The sequence below is a fragment of the Balaenoptera musculus genome, chromosome 14, assembly GCF_009873245.2.
Source record: "Balaenoptera musculus isolate JJ_BM4_2016_0621 chromosome 14, mBalMus1.pri.v3, whole genome shotgun sequence".
Lineage (NCBI taxonomy): Eukaryota > Metazoa > Chordata > Mammalia > Artiodactyla > Balaenopteridae > Balaenoptera > Balaenoptera musculus.
In genome coordinates, this window is record NC_045798.1 from 76,263,215 (window position 1) to 76,285,282 (window position 22,068).

Consider the following 22,068-nt stretch of genomic DNA (forward strand, 5'->3'; position numbering starts at 1 on the left):
TCAATTTTCAAGGATATAATAACTTCATTTTTATGTGCTCCAACTCTAGGAAATTTCTTGAATTTAACTTGGGTTCTCAGACATTACTACTCTTTGATTTACTATTTAAATATGTAAAAACAAGTACAAAAACTTTTCTAGACAGAAATGTCAAACTCATATCAATTATGGGCAATTGAAAGTTTAGGGTATTTAAGGCAAAGTTTTCTTTAAATTTTAAATAATAAAATTATTTAAGGGAGACGATAATCTTAAATAATATAAAAATCACTAAGTAACTTATTTAAAAAGAAATTTTAACAATAATTAAAAACTCACTCGTCTTTCAACAGTGCTAGAAAAATTGGATGTCTGTATACAAAAAAAATAATAATAAAGAACCTTGATTCATAGCTACAAAAATAAACCCAAAATAGATGATTTACCTAAATGTGAAAAACTAAAACTATAAAATTTCTAGAAGAAAACAGAGAATAAAGTCTTTGTGACCCTGATTAGGTAATTTTTTTAGATATGACACCAAAATCCCAATCTACAAAATAAAAAGTGATAAGTGAGACTTCATCAAAACTGAGTGAAAAAATAAATCACAGATTGGGAGAAAATATTTGCAAATCACCTGCCTGATAAAAGACTTTAATATAAAATATATAAAGAACTCTTCAAGAAGATATAAAGATGCTCAACATCATTAGGCATTAGGGAAATGCAAATCAAAACCACAATGAGATACCGTTTCACACCCAGTAGGATGCTAAAACCAGAAAAACTGACAAAACCAAATAATGACAAGGATGTGGAGCAACCAGAACTCTCATACATTCCTGGTGGGAATGCAAAATGGTACAGCCACTTTGAAAATTGGTTTGGAAGTTTCTTATAAAGTTTAAAATATGCTTACCAAATAATCCTGTGATCCCACTCCTAGGTATTTACCCAAGTGAAATGAAAACCTATGTTCCCACAAAAACCTGTATACAAATGTTCATAGTAGCTTTATGCATAATCATCAGAAATTGGAAACAACTCAAATGTAGCTCCAGTGGAGGATGGATAAACAAACTGTGGTACATCCATACAATGCAATACTACTTGGAAATAAAAGGGACAAACTCCACATTCACAATGACATGAATGAATCTCAAATGCATATGTTAAGTGAAAGAAACCAGACTCAAAAGACTACACACTGAATGACTGCATTTGTATGACATTCTTGTAAAAGGGATACAAAATAGATCAGTGGGTGCCAGGTGGGTGGGATCTGACCACAAAGAGGTACTGATCAGGGCATAATGGGGTGATGGAACTGTTCTGTATCTTAATTATCATTGGAGACGCATACATAACTGTATACATTTGTCAAAACCTACAAAAATTTACACTAAAAAAGATGAATTTTAATGTATGTAAGTTACATCTTAATTTTTACAAAATTCATACCAAATTAGAAAAATGACTTAAAATTAAAGGAACAACATATTTTGCCTAGCTCAAACCTAACATAAACAATCAGTGTCCACTTTGGGTTACTTCTACATAAGGAAAGAATTCTAAAAGAATACAATGTAATTTACCAGGAAAGATAAATGTCTAGACTTAAAACAGCAGTATAAATAAAATAAACTGGTAAACCTATTCCTTCAAATTTATTGAAACATGAGTGGCAGATATCCCTGTTTATGAAAACCCTGCCTTTTGACTAAGAACTACTGACGCAGGGCGGCTGGTGGAAATGGCCACTTTGTTCAAATGGGAAAGGTGGACTCCATGAAACGAAGAGTACAAAGTATGGTGCTAAGTAAATACAGGACAAGCGGTAAACCGACAACAGCAACAAAACAAACAAAAAACTTTTTGTTAGAATTTGAAAATAACAAATTTAGTTAAAGCAATTCCTACTGCTGTTTGTTTCTCAAAAGCAAACCGGTTGCTTAGACACATGCCTCTTTCTAACATGAGACGTGCTGACATTCAGCACATTTTATGAAAAAGGGACAAATGAATGAAATGTTTAGCTAGAAAAACTTGTCATCACCAAGTGGACATGTGACTTTTAAGCTTTAGTAACTGCTTCACTATCCTCTGTAATTATAGAATTGAGTTTCCATCATTTTTTAAATTATTAATGATATTTTGAGGTAAGTTTTGCTTTAAACTTTTATACATTTTTGTCAGTTAAAAAAAAAAACACAAATGGATTATTCTTGAGATGGCATTCAAGTCCACTTTCTGCCCGAAAGTGCTGTATTTATTTTGACATAAAACATTCTGAAGGTAGAGATAGATCCAAAAAAGGAAACACCAAAAAAGTTATATTTTACGACATGGGGTTTTATTAGACAAAGTTAAACTTTTGGGGGTGAGCCCTGAATGAGGAATTTAAAAATCAAGAGCAGCATTTCTACTCTGACACAGCGTAACCACATCAGCTTAGGCCAGTCTGCTAGCTCGCTGAGTCTCAGTTTCTTTAACTGTAAAATGAGGCATTGGATTAGGTTTTTAAAAAGATTGTCTATGATAAACTGAACACACAAATATTGATCTGACACAGTGCTTTGAGAACCTTTGTGAGGTGTTTATTGATAGTTTCTTGGAAAAAAATCACTATTGCTTTTGTACTCAAGAATTGGTTTTTTTTAAAGGAAGAAAACACAAAAGCCTAGGCCTCAGTTGTATGGATATGCTGAAATAGAACTCAAACTCTCTCTTATCATGACACCTTTTCAAATGAACAAGCATTTCTAAAGATGACCATGCTGATTAAAGAGTAGACAAGTTAAGTCAGCCCTGCCCAGGGTACAGTGGCTTTCTTCATCAGCAAACTGGCTTCCTTTAGCATCTTCCTTACTTTCTTTACCAAATTGTTGAAACTGACATTAAGACCAAGAACCGTGGAACAAAAGAAAAAATTCCCTTATTTCTCCTCTTGCCTCTTTTCCACCATTTTAATGCATTTGGGAATCTACCCACTAGCCAGCAGTATCATCCATCCTTTAGAACCCTGACGTATATGCTCCTAACTGATCTATTTTCCTGTCATTACTTTTCAGCCCCTGAGTTTTGAAACCAAGAAAAGCTACACCTTAAAAGTGGAGGGAGCCAATCCTCACCTAGAGATGCGTTTTCTGAACCTAGGTCCATTTCAGGACACAACCACAGTGCACATCAGTGTGGAAGATGTGGATGAGCCCCCTGTGTTTGAACCTGGCTTTTATTTTGTGGAGGTACCTGAAGATGTGGCAATTGGAACAACCATACAGATCATTTCTGCCAAGGATCCAGATGTGACCAACAACTCAATCAGGTTTTTCTACACATTTCACCTTATCCTTATATCCTGGAATCTTCCCTCATCTAATTTTCTAGCACTTTTTCTCTGCTTCTTCCATCTCTGGACACTCTCCTATTTCTTTAAATTCTTTTCTCTTAAATAACATGGACTCTTCATGTTGTTTAGAAATGAAGTACCATTATGTCTACAACTCACTGTCAGCTGGTTCAGCAACACACACACACACACACCTCTCAATTCTCAGTTGTGGCCTTACTGACATTTGGGGGTGGATAATTCTGTGTTGAGGGAGCTGCCTGTTCGATGTATTGTACAATGTTTAGCAGCATATCTGGCCTCTACCTACAAAATGCTAGTAGCACCCCCTGAGTTGTAACAATCTAAAAAGTCCCCAGATATTGCCAAATAGACAGATATATAGATGTCAAAACATTAAAAATCGTTGAATCTTAGTGGTGAATATAAAGGTGATTACTGTACATTCTTTTAATTTTTATGAACCTTTGACATTTTTACTTTAAAAAATGGAAAAAATAACATATAAACACGTATTTCCATATACTATACAAAGAACAGACATAGAAACTACTACTGTTGTCAACAGCTTTGATGCCATGTAGACTGGCTTTCTATTGCAAGCCCACATAACAGCCTCTCCAAAGTACGTTTGAACATCAAGATTCCAACCTAGATGCTTCCCCCTCAGGAGGGGTAGAGAGCTGCTCTTATAGCCATGGCCATCTCCTGTCGACTATGGAACCAAAGTGCAAACAGCTGGTGGACAGATTGACACTTCAACCTTCCAGAGCAACTGCCAAGCCTCTGAAGCTTGACACAAAAGATCAGGATTCCAAGGCTGTTTGAGACCATCTGTCACATTAATTGTTGAAAGCCACACAAATGGATCTAGGGCTTTAGTGCAGATAGCACATTTTAAACACACCCTGATTCATCAAAGGCCTTTTCTGTCAGCCGGTTACTTTCCTCACCTGGTGCCATTTTGTATTTCATGAAAATGTGCTTTTGCAGTTTAATAAAGATGGTTCTCTCCTGAGTTTAACTATACTGGGGGAAATCTGCTTCCTCTAACCAATTAGCAAACATTTTACATTTTCAGGCATTAAAATGGCTAAAATTATTTTGCTTGAATTCTGATATTTGATTTTTAGAAGAAAACTAATCTTTATGAGCTATAACAATTTTATAGAAGTGATATTTCAACCTTAAGCTTTTTAAATGTATAACAGAAGTTAGTGGAATCATATCATCCCCAAAACAACAACACAAATGAAACCAATTCTACTATAAATTTATATTTGTAATATAAATATTATATTTATATCAGAAGCCAAGAATATATATCTATCTTCTGATTAATCTATTCATATCAGAGACACTACTGTGGGAAAAAACTCTAGAGAATAAAACTTTATGGAGGGAAAGTGTTTGAAATAAAACAAGCACAGTTTGAAAAAAATCAGAACTCATTTCTAAAAGAGTCAATCAGAATATCCAGTGGATGCTTCCACATCTTCTTTCCAGATTCTGATTCTGGACTTCTACATGGTAAGCACTGGAAATATGATTTTGTCAGGAGTCACACTATTAAATGACAAGTAAAAGAGACTGAAAGCAGTCAAGAAACAAGTAAATTCACACACACACACACACACACACACACACCCCTAGAGTGAATGTGCACTATTCAGGACTAAAGTCATTATCTCAACACATATCTAGGAAGGAAAGAGAAACACCCGCAGGCCTAGATCCACTGCTGGCATGGAGCAAAATGAGGATACAAAATGAGGGAATCCTGTCTGGCTAACAGAAAATGCTGCTTCAGATGATGTGCCACTGAAAACTGTCAGTTGGCTGGCATGGCACTGATGCAATTAGCATCAGGGAGGTCTATAGTGGGGTGCCTGTGTAGTCCAATACATCCCAGTCAGGAGGAATCCAAGAGTGAACAGGCAGGAGGCATAGAGCGGGGTCCACTGGGCTTATTCCAGGGCAGGGTTCTAGGTCTTGAAAGAGAAACTGGCAAGAACAAGGCAACAGCCACAGGGCTGGAGGTAACAAGATAAGCGTTCAGGCACAGGGGATAAAGCAGAATTCCACTTATCATAACTAGAGATAATCGTCCCTCTGCATTTCGGTTGGAAAGAAGGAACAGAATTCATATTGTGAGACAGAGTCTCTGACCCTTTGTACTGCCCCACAGGAACAAAGAATGGTCTCTGGAGCCAAGCAGAACACCAGGGGTCCTGGATTCTGAGAAGGAAAAGCACCTAGAAGTCAAATCTCTGGCTATTACTTAATAAACCCATTTGGAAAGTACTTTCCTACATTATCTTTCACCAAATTGCTTGTTTTCTCCTTATTTATCCTATAAAAGTTATTTTCTTTTAAAAATAATTTGAATATGCCATATGCCGCTTGTCTATCTTGTGCATTTTTGGTACAAATAAATGAGGTTCACATTCCTAAAAAGAAAGTGCATATTAAATCACTCAAAAAACAACATACCACCTGAGGTTCAAATGCTATGGATAAAAAGGTCACTGAACTTTTTAAAAAGATTATCAGGACTTTTATAATCTCATTTCTGGAAAGTTTATGGTGTGTTCAGGCATATAAGCTGGTCATCATTTATTAGTAAAGCCCAAAACTAAGTCTCCAGATTTAGTTATATGTACATGAAAAATACAGTGTTTGGATCACCTAAATTTTTAATAAATGCTCAAGGAATTTCTAGCAAGCAGGAAACTGAACCATTAGGCAACTGAAATAGGCTCCTGCTCGTATGCAAACAGCCTGTCCCCCTGTGCCTTCCTAGAGTGTGTGTGGATTTAGGGAGCCTGTCCATGACACCCTACCTCCAAAATCACTCCTAAATTCAGAAGAATGTCCTCAGCCAAGTAAACAAGCAGGGAGTTCAACGAACACCAGCTATTGTTCGCTGAAGGCAGTTTTGTATGTGTATGTTATGCCTATTCTGCCCACAGTAGGTGAGAATATTATGGTTAGAGAAAGGAAAACCACCTACGTAATTCACTAGTATGTCCCAGCTTCCTCATTTTCTATCTGTATCTACGCCTTTAAATTTGTTCTCTTGACTCCTGAAAATTGGCCCAGTGTCCCATTCAGAATAATGAATGCTATTATTGCCTCAATTCAGGCCCCGCTTGGGGAATGGAAGAGGAATTCCACTTGAGGGAGGCTTCTCTGAGGCAGGCTCGCAGCGGTTCCTCGCAGTGTGTCAGCGGGCAGTACCGTCATGGGTTCTGTCGGTTATTTCCATCACTCCATCCCCCCACCATCTGTGACATTTGCTATGGCGTTGTAGGTTTGAATGCAGGAAGCTGGTTCATCATAGGCTGCCTCTCCCCTCAGCATTATGCCTACAGCTTGGAGAGCTGCCAACAGGGTTACGGCTCTGTGGGCTGAATGGCTGGCTTTTCTCCTGTTTGGGGAGCTGAAAGAAAAGACTGTCAGGAGCCAACCAGTATTTTTTTTCTAAGATAAATTCAAATCTTAAAATAGCCTGTAAACTTTAAAACTAAATCACTAATTATACCTAAAAAAACCCGCTCCAGTTAATTTTAAATTAACTTTGTAGGCATGTGTTTATTCTTTATTAAATAGTCAACTGTTGGCTATCATGGCTTAATCTATCTTCAAAAAAGAGTTAACGCTTTGTTTCCTGAAACAATCTCATACATTCCATATGTCTAGGTTTGATTCCCAGACGTGCAACCTTGGGCAAATGTCTTAACCTTTCCATGCTCCAGTTTTCTCACCTGTAAAATGGGGATGATAACAGTACCTACCTCATAGGTTTATTGTGGGGATTATATGAGTCAATACAGGTAATATGTTTAGAGCAGTGCCTGGCTACAGGAACAGTGTCAGAAGCAGAGAGAAGCATTACTTTACTTATTTAAATTTCCCAACACTTGGAGAGTTAGAACTGAAATGTTTCCAACTTCTCCAGCCTTTAGTGGTCACCTTTCCCTTTAATTGCTAATTCTCTGAACAGTCATCCTGAATTTCTGTAGGAAAAAATACATACTCGAAACAAAATACTTTACCAAATAATACATATACTGGTATATACTGTATATATATGTATCTATTTATATATATTGAAACAAAAGTTTTACCATCAGTATTTATCCTTACTGGAATACAGTCTGGCATGCATATACATGTTCTTTCTACACTAGTCATAACCCACCATATTTATTTCAGATTGAAAAACAATGCACTAAAGTAAAGAAACGACTTACTCCCATCAAATGGGCAGTATTTCCCAGTTTCAACAACTTCAAGATAGAGACTGCAATTGCCGGCAACTTTTTTTGGCCATGCTGTGCAGCTTGTGGGATCTTAGTTCCCTGACCAGGGACTGAACCCGGGCCCTCGGCAGTGAAAGCCCGGAGTCCTAACCACTGGACCACCAGGGAATTCCGCTGGCAACTTTTTTTAAAATTAATTTTTACTGGATTATAGTTGATTTACAATGTTGTGTTAGTTTCAGATTTACAGCAAAGTGAATCAGCTATACATATACATATATCCACTCTTTCAGATTCTATTCCCATATAGGAGAGTTCCCTGTGCTATACAGTAGGTTCTTATTAGTTATCTATTTTATATATAGTAGTGTGTATATGTCAATCCCAAACTCCCCCCCGCTTCCTCCTTGATAACCGTAAGTTTGTTCTCTACATCTGTGACTCTATTTCTGTTTTGAAAATAGGTTCGTTTGCACCCGCTGGCAACTTTAAATGGAATTTTGAACCCAGTATGTTACAATAGCTTATATATATAATATATAAGAAATAGAATCATTTATATATAATTTACAGTATATTACATATTATATATATACAATAGTTTATATATAAACACATGTTTGTTTCAAATCTTACTGTTAGCTGCAAATTATTAGCTGTGTAACTGTATGAAAGTGACTTAACTTCTCTAAGTCTCAGTTTCCTGTTAGGTGAGATAATACCTACGTCCTAGAGATGCTGTAGAACTTAAAAAGAAGCTATAGATAAATACAGCCCATCCTGAGCTCTCCACAGACTGGCCTGTAACTTGCAACACTGTGCCTTCTAGAATTGCAGTTTCTCTGCTATTCCTGAGTAAACGCAAGTTCAGAAACCCCATTAAAGGCTCTGGCCTAGAGTTTCCTCTTGCTCCTGTCTTTGTCACCCAACCAAAACCTGGCGCTTCCTCTGTGGCCCTGCATGGCATGCAGTGACTCCCCTCTGAGATCCAACAAATTTATGTGATTACAAGCTTAAACCCAAGAGGACCTTCAAGATGGCTGAGGGTAAGACGTGCAGATCACCTTCCTCCCCACAAATACATCAAAATACATCTACATGTGGAACAGCTTTCTACAGAACATCTACTGAACGCTGGCAGAAGACCTCAGACTTCCCAAAAGGCAAGAAACTCCCCACGTACCTGGCTGTGTGGCTGACAGGGTCTTGGTGCTCTGGCCGGGTGTCAGGCCTGAGCCTCTGAGGTGGGAGAGCTGAGTTCAGGATACTGGAGCACCAGAAACCTCCCGGCCCCATGTAATATCAATCGGCGAGAGATCTCCATCTCAATGCTAAGACCCAGCTCCACTCAACAACCAGCAAGCTCCACTGCTGGACACCCTATGCCAAACAACTAGCAAGACAGGAACACAACCCCACCCATTAGCAGAGAGGCTGTCTAAAATCATAATAAGTTCACAGACACCCCAAAACATACCACCGGACACGGTCCTGCCCCCCAGAAAGACAAGACCCAGCCTCATCCACCAGAACACAGGTACCAGTCCCCTCCACCAGGAAGCCTACACAACCACTGAACCAACCTGACCCACTGGGGGCAGACACCAAAAAAACGGGAACTACAAAACTGGAGACCCCAAACACAGTAAGTTAAGCAAAATGAGAAGACAGAGAAATACACAGCAGATGAAGGAGCAAAGTAAAAACCCACCAGACCAAACAAATGAAGAGGAAATAGGCAGTATAACTGAAAAAGAATTCAGAGTAATGAGAGTAAAGGTGATCCAAAATCATGGAAACAGAATGGAGAAAATACAAGAAACGTTTAACAAGGACCTAGAAGAACTACAGAGTAAACACACAATGATGAATGACACAATGAATGAAATTAAAAACTCTCCAGAAGGAATCAATAGCAGAATAACTGAGGCAGAAGAACAGATAACTGAAGATAAAATAGTGGAAATAACTATCACAGAGCAGAATAAAGAAAAAAGAATAAAAAGAATTGAGGACGGTCTCAGAGACCTCTGGGACAACATTAAACACACCAACATTCGAATTATAGGGGTCCCAGAAGAAGAAGACAAAAAGAAAGGGTCTGAGAAAATATCTGAAGAGATTATAGTTGAAAACTTCCATAATATGGGAAAGGAAATAGTCAATCAAGTCCAGGAAGCGCAGAGAGTCCCATACAGGATAAATCCAAGGAGAACCACGCCAAGACACATATTAATCAAACTATCAAACATTAAATACAAAGAAAAAATATTAAAAGCAGCAAGAGAAAAGCAACAAATAACATACAAGGGAATCCCCATGAGGTTAACAGCTGATCTTTCAGCAGAAACTCTGCAAGCCAGAAAGGAGTGGCAGGACGTATTTAAAGTGATGAAAGGGAAAAACCTACAACCAGGATTACTCTACCCAGCAAGGATCTCATTCAGATTCAACGGAGAAATTAAAACCTTTACAGACAAGCAAAAGCTAAGAGAATTCAGCACCACCAAACCAGCTTCACAACAAATGCTAAAGGAACTTCTCTAGGCAGGAAACACGAGAGAAGGAGAAGACCTACAATAACAAACCCAAAACAATTAAGAAAATGGTAATAGGAACAAACATATCGATAATTACCTTGAATGTAAATGGATTAAATGCTCCAACCAAAAGACATAGACTGGCTGAATGGATACAAAAACAAGACCCGTATATATGCTGTCTACAAGAGACCCACTTCAGACCCAGGGACACATACAGACTGAAAGTGAGGGGATGGAAAAAGATATTCCATACAAGTGGAAGTCAAAAGAAAGCTGGAGTAGCAATTCTCATATCAGACAATAGTCTTTAAAATAAAGACTGTTTGTTACAAGAGACAAAGAAGGACACCACATAATGATCAAGGGATCAATCCAAGAAGAAGATATAACAATTGTACATATTTATGCACCCAACATAGGAGCACCTCAATACATAAGGCAAATCCTAACAGCCATAAAAGGGGAAATCGACAGTAACACAATCATAGTAGGGGACTTTAACACCCCACTTTCACCAATGGACAGATCATCCAAAATGAAAATAAATAAGGAAACACAAGCTTTAAATGACACATTAAACAAGATGGACTTAATTGATATTTATAGGACATTCCATCCAAAAACAACAGAAAACACTTTCTTCTGAAGTGCTCATGGAACATTCTCCAGGTTAGATCATATCTTGGGTCACAAATCAAGCCTTGGTAAATTTAAGAAAATTGAAATCGTATCAAGTATCTTTTATGACCACAACACTATGAGACTAGATATCAATTACAGGAAAATATACGAACACATGGAGGCTAAAGAATACGCTACTAAATAACCAAGAGATCACTGAAGAAATCAAAGAGGAAATCAAAAATTACCTAGAAACAAATGACAATATAAACACAATGACCCAAAACCTATGGGATGCAATAAAAGCAGTTCTAAGAGGGAAGTTTATAGCAATACAATCCTATCTGAAGAAACAAGAAAAATCTCAAATAAACAACCTAACCTTACACCTAAAGAAATTAGAGAAAGAAGAACAAAGAAACCCCAAAGTAGCAGAGGGAAAGAAATCCTAAAAATCAGATCAGAAATAAAAGAAAAAGAAATGAAGGAAACCATGGCAAAGATCAATAAAACTAAAAGCTGGTTCTTGGAGAAGATAAACAAAATTGATAAACCATTAGCCAGACTCATCAAGAAAAAAAGGGAAAAGACTCAAACCAACACAATTAGAAATGAAAAAGGAGAAGTAACAACGGACCCTGCAGAAATAAAAAGGATCATGAGAGATTACTACAAGCAACTATATGCCAATAAAACAGACAACCTGGAAGAAATGGACAAATTCTTAGTAAAGTGCAACCTTCCGAGACTAAACCAGGAAGAAATAGAAAATATAAACAGACCAATCAGAAGCACTGAAATTGAAACTGTGATTAAAAATCTTCCAACAAAAGCCCAGAACCAGATGGCTTCACAGGCAAATTCTATCAAACATTTAGAGAAGAGCTAACACCTATCCCTCTTAAACTCTTCCAAAATATAGCAGAGGGAGGAACACTCCCAAACTCATTCTACGAGGCCACCATCACCCTGATACCAAAACCAGACAAAGATGTCACAAAAAAAGAAAACTACAGGCCAATATCACTGATGAACACAGATGCAAAAATCCTCAACAAAATACTAGTAAACAGAATCCAACAGCACATTAAAAGGATTATACACCATGATCAAGTGGGGTTTATCCCAGGAATGCAAGGATTCTACAGTATACGCAAATCAGTCAACGTGATACACCATATTAACAAACTGAAGGATAAAAACCATATGATCATCTCAACAGATGCAGAAAAAGCTTTCGACAAAATTCAACACCCATTTATGATAAAAACCCTCCAGAAAGCAGGCATAGAGGGAACTTACCTCAACATAATAAAGGCCATACGTGACAAACCCACAGCCAACATCGTTCTCAATGGTGAAAAACTGAAACCATTTCCACTAAGATCAGGAACAAGACAAGGTTGCCCCCTCTCATCACTATTATTCAACACAGTTCTGGAATTTTTAGCCACAGAAATCAGAGAAGAAAAAGAAATAGGAAGAATCCAAATCAGAAAAGAAGCAGTAAAACTGTCACTGTTTGCAGATGACATCATACTATACATAGAGAATCCTAAAGATGTTACCAGAAAACTACTAGAGCTAATCAATGAATTTGGTAAAGTAGCAAGATACAAAATTAAGGCAGAGAAGTCTCTTGCATTCCTATATACTAATGATGAAAAATCTCAAAGAGAAATGGGAGTGTTTCCCATTTACCACTGCAACAAAAAGAATAAAATACCTAGGAATAAACCTACCTAAGGAGACAAAAGACCTGTATGCAGAAAGTATAAGACACTGATGAAAGAAAGTAAAGATGATACAGACAGATGGAGAGATATACCATGTTCTTGGACTGGAAGAATCAACATTGTGAAAATGACTATACTACCCAAAGCAATCTACAGATTCAATGCAATACCTATCCAACTACCAATGGCATTTATCACAGAACTAGAACAAAAAATTGCACAATTTGTATGGAAACACAAAAGACCCCGAATAGCCAAAGCAATTTTGAGAAGAAAAACGGAGCTGGAGGAATCAGACTCCTGGACTTCAGACTGTACTACAAAGCTACAGTAATCAAGACAGTATGGCACTGGCACAAAAACAGAAATATAGATCAATGGAACAGTATAGAAAGGCCAGAGATAAACCCACACACATATGGCCCCCTTACCTTTGATAAAGGATGCAAGAATATACAATGGAGAAAAGACCACCTCTTCAATAAGTGGTGATGGGAAAACTGGACAGCTACATGTAAAAGAATGAAATTAGAACACTCCCTAACACCATACACAAAAATAAACTCAAAATGTATTAAAGATCTAAATGTAAGGCCAGACACTATAAAACTCTTTAGAGGAAAACACAGGCAGAACACTCTATGACATAAATCACAGCAAGATCCTTTTTGACCCACCTCCTAGAGAAATGGAAATAAAAACAAAAATAAACAAATGGGACCTAACGAAACTTAAAAGCTTTTGCACAGCAAAGGAAAGCATAAACAAGACGAAAAGACAACCCTCTTAATGGGAGAAAATATTTGCAAATGAAGCAACCGACAAAGGATTAATCTCCAAAATATACAGGCAGCTCATGCAGCTCAATATCAAAAAAACAAACAACCCAATCCAAAAATGGGCAGAAGACCTAAATAGATATTTGTCCAAAGAAGATACACACATTGCCAACAAACACATGAAAGGATGCTCAACATCACTAATCATTAGAGAAATGCAAATCAAAACTACAATGAGGTATCACCTCACACCAGTCAGAATGGCCAGCATCAAAAAATCTACAAACAATAAATGCTGGAGAGGGTGTGGAGAAAAGGGAACCCTCTTGCACTGTTGGTGGGAATGTAAATTGATACAGCCACTGTGGAGAACAGTATGGTGGTTCCTTAAAAAACTAAAAATAGAACTACCCTACGACCCAGCAATCCTACCACTGGGTATATACCTGGAGAAAAGCATAATTCAAAAAGAGTCATGTACCACAGTGTTCACTGCAGCACTATTTACAATAACCAGGACATGGAAGCAACCTAAGTGTCCATCGACAGATGAATGGATAAAGAAGATGTGCCACATATATACAATGGAATATTACTCAGCCATAGAAAGCAACGAAATTGAGTTATCTGTAGTGAGGTGGATGGACCTAGAGTCTGTCACACAGAGTGAAGTAAGTCAGAAAGAGAAAAACAAATACCATACACTAACACATATACATGGAATCTAAAAAAAAAAAAAAAAAGGTTCTGAAGAACCTAGGAGCAGGACAGGAATAAAGATACAGACGTAGAGAGTGAACTTGAGGACATGGGGAGGGGGAAGGGTAAGCTGGGACGAAGTGAGAGAGGGGCATGGACATATATACACTACCAAATATAAAATAGAGAGCTAGTGGGAAGCAGCTGCATAGCACAGGGAGTCAGCTCGGTGCTTTGTGACCACCTAGAGGGGTGGGATAGGGAGGGTGGGAGGGAGACACAAGAGGGAGGGGATGTGGGGATGTATGTATATGTATAGCTGATTCACTCTGTTGTACAGCAGAGGCTGGCACAGCATTGTGAAGCAACTGTACTCCAATAAAGATGTTAAAAACATATGTATGTTTTTTAAAAAGAAGCTATAAAATGCCTGGTATTCAATAAACGGCAGCGATCATAACTACTGGCCATTACCAAGGACTACGCAAGATTCTAAAGGATGGTTCTCAATCATGGCTACATATCAAAATCCCTTATGAAGGTTTTTAAACATACAGATGCCTGAAACTCCCTCCATACTTAGTGAATCTCCTAATATGGGCACCAGGTAAGACAACTTAGGTAAGATAATACAAACGGTCAGACTGCCAAATCAGATTCAACAGGAATTACAGATCTTACCCAGTATCAAGGGAAATAAGGACTCAAAGGATATAAACAACAGCAAAATATGAGCTAAGCATTCTTTCCTTAGAGAGGTCTGAACCTGTCAGTTGTAGGTGCCTGTAACTATCCTTCTTTTTCCTGTATAAGGATGCATGTTGGTCCACACTGAATATGAAAAGTGTAAGCAAAGGATGAAGTGCAATGCTTGAACAGAAGGAGCCATTTTGATTATGGAACATCTGCTTTTTATACCCCATTAATTACATAGCTCACATGACATTTTCCAGCACGCTGTGCCCAATAAATTCATAAATTCCAGGCTTCTTTACAATAAGCAACCTAGACAGACCTGGTCCATCTTGCTAGTAACATTCCACAGGTAAGGACATCCCATTTAGCAAATACCGTTAATGTGTTTGACAGCAGGTCAGTCATTAGTATGTTTACAAAAGACCTGACTCAAATCTTTCCTTCTCAATAGGTGATACAACTTACAGGAACCGGAACCACGTAACTATACCTTTTCCAGTTCCAATTTATCGTTTCTGGACTTATGTGAATAAAATTTGTTTTGAACAAAGATATGTAGGGGCTGACATTCAGAGTGTCCCAAAAGTCTTAGGGCAGTTTTAAGCTTTAAATAGCTGAAATTGATCTTTAAAAAGTGTAAAACTACCCTAAGTCTTTGGCACCCTGTTTTATTTCATTTTATGAATGAGGAAATTAAAGCAGTAATAGTTTGTTGTTGTTTTGTGTTTGGGGTTTTCTTTTGGGGGAGCGGGGAGGGTTTTTGGACAGATAAAACAGCAATGCAGTCTTCCAAGTGCCCATAACCGAGAACTATCCTGTTCCACAGGGCATGCACTCAGTTCTCTCATGTAATATGCCACAGTATGCTTATCCAAATAAAACGATGTGTGTAATCTGTTTTTGCAGATATTCCATTGACAGAAGCAGTGACCCTGGAAGGTTCTTCTATGTTGACATTACAACAGGTGCCCTAATGACTGCGAGACCCCTTGACCGGGAAGAGTTTTCTTGGCATAATATCACTGTCCTTGCTATGGAAATGAGTAAGTAAAACAAAAAAACTGCTCTCCATACAGTGACAAAACAGAAGCACTGGAGAAAGTGGAAGTTTCTAGAGTTTGTTGAAACAAAAATTATCTTCTTTATGGAAAGGAATGGAAATCCTGGTTTATGCAAGTGAATGAATGTATTTAGTTCAAATACTTATTGAGGATCTTCTATATACCTAATCCTGTGCTAGAGGTAAAAACACACAAACAAAACATGCAAAAGCAGCACAAAAAATAGCATCCTTAAACCAAAGAGCTAGACCTCTATATGAAGAAAAGGGACAACTCCTGAGAACTCTAAGAGGCTTTCAATCTTTAATAAGATTAGGAATGCTCAAATAGTATAAAATATTATTATTGGATGAAAGGAAACATATCACCCTTATTACACACATACATATACACACACATGCATTTAAGAATTTCAGACATCTTACAACAAAAGACAGACTAACATAAACTTAAAAATAAAATTAAAACTAACAAACTAAATTAACATATTTATTATAATCTCAACACAAATTAGATTATATACTACTACATTCCATATTTTTCATAACACCAAGTGATGAGAAAGATTAAGGGAAATGACAAATACTAACATATTGGCAGAAGTATGTACAGCCATTCATGAGAGCAATTTGGTAACTAATCTTTGTATTAAGATCCCCCAATATATTCATACTCTTTTTCTCAAGAATTCTCCTTTAATAATTATCTTAAGGAAATAATAATAAATATTAACAAAGATTTATGTACCCAAATGTCCACTGCATTGTTATTTTAAAATAGGGAATTACCTAAATGTCTAACAATAGGAGTTTGATTAAATAAATTATGGTACAGCCACACAGTAAAATGAGACTATCATGTTGATATTAATACCCATGCTTTCAAAGTATATTTCAATGACAAGGATAATCTTGCCCTAAAATATTAAAGCTCTAAATTCAACTTTATTTTTTTTTAATTTCAGTGCATGTGTGTGTATATGTGTGTGTGTGTGTGTGTGTGTATTGGAGAGTTTGGACACATGTAATATACATAACGTACAATGGAGCTCTCTGGTGGTAGGACTATGGATCACATTTATTCTGATGTTTTTCTGAATTTTTCATTATTCCTTGTATAAACAAGCACCACCAAGTTACAATGAAAAAAATGTAAATATGGCAGCACTTTTGGTAACCAAGCAATAGAAATATTCAGCAGAAAAACACAGTATAGACATTTGAAAGAAAAAAAATGAACCAAAAGAACAGGGCATTCTGAGGTTTAATACAATTATTTACTAAGCATAATTTCTGTGTCTTATGATTTCTATTTTGTCTTCCTGGGATAGTGGCCAAAACAGAAAAAGGCAGGAGGGGCACTAGTGGGGCTGTGAAATTATTTTTGTGTGGTAATGCCAAGCAAAAGACGACCAAAAGGACATATTTCCCCATAAGTGACTATGAGTAACTTCTCCTACCCCAGCCAAAGATACAGATTTGGTGTGTGTTTGATCCTATAATATCTCCCTTAGTCCATAGGTGGAAATAAATGTGCAGTGTTATCTATAACCCCATGAATAACTTGAAACCTTCTGAAACAGTAATTCAAAGAACTGATTACAGGTTTTCCCACTATCCAAAAGTAAAGTGTTCCTATGAAACCTTTTGTAAGCCAAAATGTTGTAAAACGAAGAAGCAATTACATTAGGACACATCTTGCTAATGGATGAGCAAAATAAAAAGCACAAATGCTCACAGACACAGTTCAAAGATATGGCAGCTTGATGCTGAGTATAGTTCCCGGGGAAAGAGCTTGTTGGTGCCACTCTCACTGCTCAGGGTGCGACCTGCCTTCAATTCTAGAATCTGAAGCATGACCCAAGTGAGAGATTCAAAACCTCTTTTTAAGATTCATTTTGTGATACCTGCTCCCCCCCCGAGTCTCATCCCTCCCCTCAACCTCCTGATATCACACACACTCTCCAACACAAAACTCGTCCTGCCCATGCTTATGTTCTGGCCACACTCTTAATAGGCAACCCTTGCATCCTTGTGTTGCTATTTCCATGTACTTTACCCATTCCTTTAAAAACCAGAATGAGGAGGTAAATACCTATTCCAACAAAGAGCTGCTTTCTTGCATTTCTGAACCCTCCTCACCTTTGGTTTTTGTTTGTTTGTTTTGTGTGTGCTTTTAGACAATCCTTCCCAGGTTGGAAGCGTTCCTGTCACAATCAAAGTCTTAGATGTGAATGACAATGCTCCAAAGTTCCCCAGATTCTATGAAGCTTTTGTCTGTGAGAATGCCAAAGCAGGGCAGGTAAGGCAGCCTGTGAGGGGGCACCTTGGTGAACCCCCAACATGTGGAAACGACTGTTTCAGATAACCAGATTTGCCATCAAAGAAATTTAGACTCCAGAAACTAAGTTTACAAAAGAGAGTCCCCAACTTCTGTATATCATGTTGCAACAGTTTATTTGTTAAGACAACTATTTCGAGCCTCCATTACATTTTATAGTCTAAACAAGGTTGTGAATCAAGGGGGCTTACTCACCTGTGAAGCCAGGTAGTTAGTTACCCACCCTGTAACTGAACTGTATGGAACCAACTGCAGTAACATGTGCTCTGGGTCCTGGAAATGAGGGACCATGGAGATGAAGATCGGCAGAAAAAAGGAGTCTTTTTCTCATTTTAGCACTCATCCTTGAAAGTGTTTGTGGTAAGGAAAGTTTAGTTTTTATATCTTCCTACCTCCCTTCCTTCTGGCAGCAAGTTTACAGACTGCCTGCCCTATTCTGAGAACACTTCGTTACCTAGAATTACCTACTCTCTCCCCTCCCTCAATTAAAACATCCATTTTCTTAGTACCACTCATGTCATGTAAAGTTTTGAAAGGAAAGGCATCTGAAGGAACAAATTTCTACTTATTTGAAACAGCTTTAGTTTCATAATCTTCAGATATATTTGTGTATTTTTTTTAAGTCTGCTTTTAAACCTAAATGAATATTGGGTTGACTAAATCCCAAGTGGTGTAACTGAAAAACATCCAAACTGTGCTTGGAATGGCCACGTTATTAATGTACGTGTCAGGCTGCTGCCCACCCTTCCATACCTCAGATCACAGGCAATCTCTCCTCTTCTGCTCCTGCTTTTGTAAGACTCTTCAATCCTCCCTAATGTATTTCCCCCGAGCATATTTTGTGGTCCTGTGGATTTTGGTTTGGGGGCGTTGGGTGCACATGGCAAGGACACACGCTTTGGTAATTCAGGCTTTCCGACTGTAACACAGCTTTTGCTTCCACTTCTCTCACTCTCCTGCAACATCCCACTGCACAGACTCTGTCTATACAACCAAAACTTTTATTAGCTTCCTGAACTCACCAAAGATTGACTCAACGCATCTTTACCATTCTACTCAGTCAAAGAAAAAGTGACTCCCTTGTTCCAGAGGAAAAAAAATGTGTCCTGTAGTCCTTCTCATCTAAATTATCTCATCCATTGATTCTTGAAACCCACTGCAATAGTCTATAGCATGCCTAAACTTTTTATCAACAAGTCTAAGATAATTCTACTTCCATATCTATTGAATTTCTAGTCTAGAAAGACCTGAAATATTATGCAGCTAATAAAGTTACAATGAAGACTTTCCAGCATAAGAAATTATCTGTGTTATTATAAGAAAGGAGGTATAGAAACTACATGTACATGCTTGAAGTTATGTAAAACTGTATCTGCATGTGAACAAAAATTGGGAGGCAGGATGCAAAAATAGCAATAGTTACTGTGCTAAGGTAGTTGAGATTTGAGTGAAGGGATTTGGGACTTTATTTTAATAATTTTTTTATTGTAACGTGACAATTTACTTATATATTATAGAAACAGCATACATAAATTTTTGTTTTATGTAAGATTATCATTATAATATGACAAACATAATACTTTATATTTTAATATAACAAGAAACTAATTTTTAATCTGTAATATAAAGAGTAATAGTAGCACAATAAATTAAACCCCTCATTCCCCAAAAGTGAAACATTTCCTTTCTTAATGGGCTTCAGAATAGAAGGACAGGGTTTTTTTTAATATATAAATTTATTTATTTATTCATTTATTTATTTTTGGCTGCATTGGGTCTTCATTGCTGCGCATGGGCTTTCTCTAGTTGCGGCGAGCGGGGGCTACTCTTCCTTGCGGTACGCGGGCTTCTCATTGCAGTGGCTTCTCTTGCTGCAGCGCACGGGCTCTAGGCGCACAGGCTTCAGTAGTTGTGGCACATGGGCTCGGTGGTTGTGGCTCACGGGCTCTAGAGCACCGGCTCAGTAGTTGTGGCGCACGGGCTTCGTTGCTCCGCAGCATGTGGGATCTTCCTGGACCAGGGCTCGAACCCGTGTCCCCTGCACTGGCAAGAGGATTGTTAACCACTGCACCACCAGGGAAGTCCAGAAGGACAGGTTAATAGCATGTTACCACCTCTCCTGTTTTTGCAGCACACAAGAACACCTCCCATTTCTACATTTCTATATACATCTTCTAATTGTCTATTATACAGTCCTTTGAAGCACGGTTTATCTGTGACTTCCAAGTTCAGACCGTGAGCCACAAGTTTATCATAGTCTGTCATATTTGTCATCTTTAGCCCAAGATACGTAAATCCTACTCTTTGATTTTGGCTCTGGGACATGTTTTGAAGATTTTCTTTCAAAAGCACGCAGCTCAGTAGGTACGTCTGGTTTACGAAGAATCAGGCCTCCTTGTGTTAGATTTGTCATACACTGTCGTTAGCTTTGTATCTGCCGAGTTGGGATGTGTGCTTTCCTCTTAGGGAGAAAGGAAGCCCAGAAAGAAATCAGACAACGTCTTTGGTGCAGGCTGAGGGCGGCATGAAACCTGCTAAGCAGAATCTTGAATGGCAAGTGGGGCTGAGGATGAAATCAGACCTGCCAGGAGAGGGGAGGCCAGGAGAGCAGGCTCTGGTGCTCCCGACCTGTATCATCGCCCACCCATTCTTTAAAGCCCTGTAACCAACCCATCATATGCCTCAGGTCCCCACATCACCAATATACCTATATACAATTTCATAGGTCAGATGTTCTGAAATGACTTTCTGTTTGCCAAGTTATACATAATCACCTATTTATAACATTCATGAAGAAACATGTCTTCACGTGTTTGGCCCCATGCGCAAGATGGAACGTACAGGATTTGTCTCGGCAGGAATGGGGCAGTGGGGTGACCCTCGTGTACGAGCAGCACTGACACCAGGCTGGACTGTGGGGCAGATTTATCTTCAGTGCTCTCCTGATCCCTCCCCTTTATTGCAACTCCATCCCCCCGACCTTTCGATTCAACAGAGCCCCGCTGCCAGTTGGGTTCACCAGGAGGCATAAATGAGATAGAGCTCTGGTCTAAGATGTTTATTAAGGCATGCCCTTGGGGCCAACGCCCATGGAAGGGAAGAACTTCTGCAGGACTGGGCAAAAGGAGAAGTCCAGCTGCAGTGCAGACCCACTAACAGCCCTGGATGACTTCACAGAGTTCTAGGACTAGGGTTCTCCTGAGGTGAGATGGGATGGCCAGGCTTTATACTATCGCATCAGTCAGTGGATATGGATTGTCCTGGAAGGATGTGGTGACTGTGGGTAGGTGGCTCTCAGCAACTGAGGCAACCGCCAAAGAGACTGACAGGTGAAGGCATCAAGTCCTTCACTGAAGGGGGTCTGAGCAACACCATGCTTACCAGCAGGCCCCTTGCTGGAAGCTTTCCCCTCTGTTATTTAATCTTCCACACACTGTGAGGATAGCATTACCTCCTTAATTTACAGATGAAGAAACAAAGACGAAGCAAGCCCACCTCAGCCCTCCAGCTGACCTTGAATGTTCCATTTTCTACCCTGTTAATAGCCGGCTTTTGACAGCAGGAGTGTGGTGTCTACAGGGCCAGGCCCGAGAGGGGTGGGGGGAGTCTGTGCCATTGGCTGGCGGGAGAGCAAACACACAGGAGGGAGACCACCCCTTCGACTCCTGTTCTATATCCCCCCACTCTGCTTGCCAGTGTTGCAACTGTGTCATTTCTCACTGCTTTCTTTAGGAACTTTTCCATCCTGATCTTCATAACCTTCATGGTAACTTACAACTTTGAAAAACACGTGGAAAAGGCAAAATTTTGGCCAAAGAGCTCAAGAGGAAGCCACCCCACCTCTTGCTCTCCTCAGCCGCAAGCCTTGCTTCTGACTCCAGTCTGTTCTATACAGCCCACCCTGGGGGTCTTGTGCTCTACACTTTGCCTAGCTCCCCTTCCTGCCAACAAAGAGTGACTGCTCTGCGACCCATCCCCTCACGTCTGTTTTCCATTA

The 22,068-nt window shown here is 38.7% G+C and overlaps 1 protein-coding gene across 1 annotated transcript in view; it reads left to right on the forward strand.

Annotated features, from left to right (window-relative positions):
• The window catches only part of CDH20 (cadherin 20), a 200,679-nt gene that overhangs the window by 167,666 nt on the left and 10,945 nt on the right, over positions 1–22,068 (forward strand). The window contains exons 7-9 of the mRNA XM_036874127.1: positions 3,054–3,307; positions 15,577–15,713; positions 17,911–18,032. Coding sequence (XP_036730022.1) covers positions 3,054–3,307; positions 15,577–15,713; positions 17,911–18,032 — 513 coding nt within the window. The remainder of the gene's footprint in view (positions 1–3,053; positions 3,308–15,576; positions 15,714–17,910; positions 18,033–22,068) is intronic.